Source organism: Apodemus sylvaticus, chromosome 5 (genome assembly GCF_947179515.1).
Source record: "Apodemus sylvaticus chromosome 5, mApoSyl1.1, whole genome shotgun sequence".
In the NCBI taxonomy this organism is placed as follows: domain Eukaryota; kingdom Metazoa; phylum Chordata; class Mammalia; order Rodentia; family Muridae; genus Apodemus; species Apodemus sylvaticus.
In genome coordinates, this window is record NC_067476.1 from 122,496,731 (window position 1) to 122,502,831 (window position 6,101).

The following is a 6,101-nucleotide window of genomic DNA, read 5'->3' on the forward strand; positions in this document are numbered from 1 at the left end:
TAGGATAGAGCACGTTCCAAGTAAAGAACAGCATAGGTTCAGGTATGGTGGTACACACCATTATTCTGAACTGTGCCTTCTGCTGGAGACCTACAGAAGGGCAAGAGACGGAAGGTTTCCTTCTTCTTCACCTGCTTGCACTTACTTTCCAGCACTTCTGTTGAAACATACCTCTTCAGGATTCCAGGTTATACAGAAGACCCTCTGAAACACCTAGCCTTGTGGGACTGAGCAACTACTAGATTATTGGACTTTCCATTCATAAATGTCCATTGTTGGGCTAGTTGGAATGCAGACTGTAAGTCATTCCAATAACTTCCTTTAATATATAGAGATGTTCCATAAGTTCTGTGACTCTAGAAAACCTTGACTGAGACACCCTGCTTTGAACCTCAGCTCATCTGCAGATTTCACATTCATGGGTAATGTTTTGTTCAATAACATAAGCTGGTATCTCTGCCACAAGAGAGACCTGGTCCCTCCACAACCTTGTCAGCTCAGTTCGTGCCCCTCAGCACATCACAGCTAGCTACCCACCATCAGAAGTTTTGCCAATGGTCCTCAAATAGTTTCCTCAAATCAGTATCAAGTTTCTCATGATTAGTGAGGACTCCTATCATAGTTCACATCCACCTATACATCTGAAAACACAATGCATAAGCCTATTTAGATTAAAAGTACTAATATCTCAACTATTTTCCAACTGAACTGTTTGAGCATCAATACATCCCAACCCTATAGCTGAAATAACCCCTTTTTATGGATAGTAAAGCAAGCAAACAAAGCAAACAAACAAGCTTCCTCGTCTCTGACACTTTCTCTTGCATTGAGCCAGCATCTTTGTTATCCTTTTTACTTGACAGTACTGGGAGTTTAAATTTAGGACATTATATATAAACTCTACCACAGACGCACCTTGCCAGCCTTTTGATTCTACTCTCTCTCTCTCTCTCTCTCTCTCTCTCTCTCTCTCTCTCTCTCTCTCTCTCTCCCTCTCTCTCTCTAACACACACACAAACACACACACACATTAAATTGTCAAGGGTAGTCTTAAATTTACTCTGTAGCCTAGGCTGGCTTGTAATTTGCAATCATCTTAGCTTAGGCTCCAAAATAGGTATGATTACAGACATGTGCCATAAAGCCCACATTTTTCTTTCATACTTAGATGCAGGTTCTTGAGGCATGGAGGCCCCACAGTTTTGTGAGCTCCATTTGCTCACCCACCCATGTGTCCTCGCTGAAAAGAAAAAAAAAATACCCTTTTCTCTCAGATTTTAATTGCAAATAAGATCTTTTTCAGAAGGAAAACAAAAAAGACTAAAGCTAAGCTTCTACCTCCACTTCTGTCCTAACAGGACTTTGTGCCGCTGTATCAGGACTTTGAGAACTTTTATACGAGGAACCTTTACATGAGAATCAGAGACAGCTGGAGTCACACTTCCTGCAGTTCCCCAGAGCCCTACTTTAGCATCATGGAGAAAGTGACTGATGACTATAACTGGACATTCAGGTGAAGCAGCCAGCTGCAAGGGCTTAATGGGTAGAGACTCAAGGAAACTCTAGCATGGCAAGGTTACAGATCTGAAAAACCCAAGGTGTGAATGAGGTTGATCTTCCACTACACAGCCCTTTGCTGTTTCTCCTGATATGGTAGAAGAAAGGACTTAAGTTGACAAAGTGGTTCTTTTATATTATGACATTATAATTGAGGTTAGATGAGCAGCAGCTGGTATACAACAGACAGAACCAACCAAATGGGGGAGAGGCCCTTGATCCCGGAAAGACTTAATATCATAGTGTAGAGGAATACCAGGACAGGGAAGCAGGGGTGGGTTGATTGGGGAAGGGGAGATGGCTTATGGGATTTTCGGGGAAGGGGGGAACCAGGGAAGGGGACAACATTTGAAGTGTAAATAAAGAATATACCTAACAAGAAAGAAAGAAAGAAAGAAAGAAAGAGAGAGAGAGAGAGAGAGAGAGAGAGAGAGAGAGAGAAAGAAAGAAAAAGAAAGAAAGAAAGAGAGAGAGAGAGAGAAAGAGAGAGAGAAAGAAAGAAAGAAAGGAAGGAAGGAAGGAAGAAAGAAAGAAAGAAAGAAAGAAAGAAAGAAAGAAAGAAAGAAAGAAAGAAAGAAGAAAGAAAGAAAGAAAGAAAGCCTTTGTCAACTTCCTTGTCAAATTGTACCTTCCTGCTTTCTCAATGATAGACTCAGTGAATACTGTGGCTTTTTTTTTTCTTTAGAAGGTTTTGTAGAACTTTTGATCAGAATTTAAATGTCATAAAATCAGTCATTCGGGGAAAACTACTGCCTAGTAATACTCTGGGACCAGGAACTTTCACAGACACTGTGTCTCACTAACAGGTTATATTCCCCTGATAAAAAAGAACATATTATGCCATGGACAGTACAGGTTAAAATGGAAAAAACGATGTGAGGCTTGGATCAAACTGAAGTCTTGAGGCAGGAGAATATTAAATGAGATAGGCCTGTGTGTTCACTTTCTCATCTCCCTACAGGCATACTGGAAAAGTTATTGATAATGTTATCAACATGGCCTCCTACAACTACCTTGGGCTCGCAGTGAAATATGATGAGTCGATGGAGAGAGTTAAGGATACTTTAGAAAAGTATGGTGTAGGTGTGGCCAGCACCAGAAATGAAATGGGTAAGTCCATTGACTAATTTGGAACGTTGTCTTTTTTGAGTCTCAGATTCATGGTACTACATAGCAAATTCTCATTGTATCAAGGCTGTGTGCCTCAAATAAATGTGATAAAATTGAAGAAGAAAAAGAGGAGGAGGAAGAGGAAGGGGAGAAGAGGAAAGAAGAGAAGAAGAAAAAGGAAAGAAAAGAAAGAGTGATATAAGCATCATTTTTAAAATGTCAGCCATCCTGTTTTGTCACACACTCTTTTAAGTTTTTTATTTGTTATTTTATTTATTTACATTTCAAATGTTATCCCCTTTCCTTGTTTCCTCTTTGAAAACCCCCAATCCCACTCCCCTCCTCCCTGCTTCTGTGAGAGTGCTCCCCTACCCACCTACTCCCACTCCTACCTTACCGCCCTAGCATTCCCCTACACTGGACACTTTTTTTTAAGTATGTGCTTAATTCTTCTGAACAGGTTTCAGAACCAAATGCCAACTTTAATGCCTCCTTCAGGGCATCCACTTCCTCTTCCTTCCCCAATTATTTTCTAATGACATTCATTACTGATTAAAATAATAATCCTGTTTTATGTGTTTATGTATGATTCTACCACACAAATGTAAGAATCCTGAGGAGAGAGAATGCTCTTGTGGAATACTGTGGCAAACAAATGAATGCATGCATGAATGAATAATGAGTAGATAAATTACTGAGCATGCAAAATGGAGCAGACTATTTTCTTCTCTTTCAGAAGGTAAAACAACTTTTTCTCAGAAAAGGAGTAAAATTAATGGGAAAGAAATTACACTTCAGACAGAAACATAATGCTCACTTATTCCTTTAAAATGCTTTATAACTCTTTTTCATGATGGTTTTTTATGTAGCAACTTTACTCTTTAATAGTTCCTGTGCCCTGGGAAACCTGTGTAGTACTATTTCCTTTGTCTGGAGGAGAAAACTCAGGATCATGGCATCTAGGTGATATCTTCTGCACAATTAATAGCCTACCCTACATTTTGGTTCAGGTCAGCTTCTATACTGTCTATAACAGGTAGCAAAAGAAAGGGTTCACCAGCCTGATTCAGGCCTGCCTAAGATCATAGACAAATTTGATTGATGAGACTTACAATTAATGAATAACAAATCATAAGCTCTCTCAGACAACCATTTGTCAGATAGACTTTAAAAACAATATAGTTATCTGGAGGTGGTGAATGACTATACCCTAAGGGTTATTGCAGTATGCCAATAGACATTTTATGTATAATTATTCAGATATGTGCAATAAATAATCAAATTAAATATAACAATTCCTTTTAAGAATAAATTTGAATTTTATGACTATATGAACTTTTTATTCTTTGAGAATTTTATAAAATGTATTTTGATCACATTCATCTCAACTCCTCTCCTTAACTCTTCCCAGATCGACTCCTATCCCATGTCCCCTACCTCCTACTCCCACTCAACTTCCTATTCTCTTTTGTCTTTATTTTAAAACCACTGACAGCATTTGTGCTGTCCATATATCCCTGGATGATGAACCATCCTTTGGAACATACTTAGCATACCAGGAGCCAAATCCTTAAAGAGAATAGACTCTTCCTTCCCCAGAAGCCATTAATTGTTCACAGCTCTTCAGATGGGCACTAGAGCTTATGAACCTCTTTCTAATCAATGTTAAAAATGTTCACAGGCTTAAACTTATGAGGGTCCTGTATAGGTATTCATAGCTGCTGTGATGTTTATGAGTATAGGGGGTCATCTCAAGTAAGATGCTGTTTTGCTCTAGTCCTCTATGATCTCTGGATTTTACCATCTTTCAGACCCCTTTTCTATGGTGGCCCCTGGGTCTTCAGGATAGATATAAATGACCAATTTCTGACTCAGTATGCCTCAGACACTTACTCTCTGAACTTGGATCACTTGTAAGTTTCTACATTAATCTCTACCCACTGGTGTTTTCTGTCTAGATCTCAGAGCTTCACTAAATCTGTTAGTAGAGATATTTGAATGTAGAGAGCAGTTTGATACTATATCTATTTAGCAAAATAATAACAGTAGATTCACTCCAGGGGCTGTAATCTCTTCAACCATATTTCCTCAAATGCCTTAAGTCCAAGCAAAAGCATTTAATTTTACATCCCATTGGCATTTCTTGCCTCCCTTGTCAATATTACAGTTCATGGTGTTCATAATTGGCCTAAACTACTGATAGTATTTTCTCTTAGCAGCCTGCATAATACCTTCCAGTACAGCTAAAGTTAGCCAGCTTCCTAATCACTACCAACTTAATTTCTCAATTTCCATTGATCAATATGTGTGTTATCTTCATCAATAGGGTCTTGCCATCAACTTCTGGTGGTCAAGTAAGAGCAATGACAATGGTTTACATTGCCTTCAGGTCTCTGGGACACCTTTGACCAACAACTCATGGAGAGATGAGCAATACATCTGGCATTTGGAATTTTTATTTTGCATCCTGTGATTTCTGGGATGAGCACAATTCTCTAAATGGGATAATACCAACTAATCTTTTTCATGTAAATATATATGTATATATACTATTTTATAAGAATCATACGTATTCTTATACGTATCACAAAAATAGTAGACTTTTATGTGGCTTTTCCTTTATCTTTAGTATTAGATTTTATCCACAAATAGAAGAACTATTTTGCTAAAACTTCAGAGCCAATCATAGTTGCTCATATTTCTTAGTAAGAATATTTTTCTAATTTCCATTTGGCCTTTGAGTTAGGGATATAGATAAGGCAGCAATAGGTCACTGGGCAGTGGCAGTTCTACTCTACTTAGAAAGGAGACATCCACAATGTCTCATTTGATGTTAAAGCGAACACTAGAGGAATAACCCAGTCATACAAAGCACAGAGTTAGTGACTTCTTGGGAAGTTACTTCAAGAGCTAGTGATACCAGTGTCAGTGCTGTGAATAATCAAATCAGAAGACAGTCTCAAAGGTAAATAACACCTCAACTCAGTGAAACAGAACGTCCTTCATCATAGTCAGAAGCCAAATTAAGAAGGCAGTTGGACAGACAATGATTTCCCACCAGAGAAAGCCACATAAAGACATATTACTAGTTGTACATGTCAGCAAACCCAGAGAAATTAGACAGGAGTTAAGTTTTTGGTATTCTTTTACTATCTATTCATACCCTGAATCTCTTTCATTCATTTTTCTCAGTCAAGTTCTAAGACATGGATGTTAGCAGGTTTCATGTAAATAATGAAAGACCCAAAGATAAGCTACCTACACTAACCATAAAAAAAAAAAAACAGAATGAAACATGAGCCTAGACTATCAGTGATGGAATAAATAAATAACAGGGTTTATTTGAAAGCATCTTGCAACATAAAATGTAATATTGACATATAAGAATTCCACATATTATTCTGGATGCAATTCATCTGAAATAATTTCAAGTA

The 6,101-nt window shown here is 38.0% G+C and overlaps 1 protein-coding gene across 1 annotated transcript in view; it reads left to right on the forward strand.

Moving 5' to 3' along the window:
• Sptlc3 (serine palmitoyltransferase long chain base subunit 3) overlaps window positions 1-6,101 on the forward strand; it is a 134,665-nt gene that overhangs the window by 45,040 nt on the left and 83,524 nt on the right. The window contains exons 3-4 of the mRNA XM_052181500.1: window positions 1,359-1,513; window positions 2,519-2,667. Of these exons, the coding sequence (XP_052037460.1) occupies window positions 1,359-1,513; window positions 2,519-2,667 (304 nt within the window). The remainder of the gene's footprint in view (window positions 1-1,358; window positions 1,514-2,518; window positions 2,668-6,101) is intronic.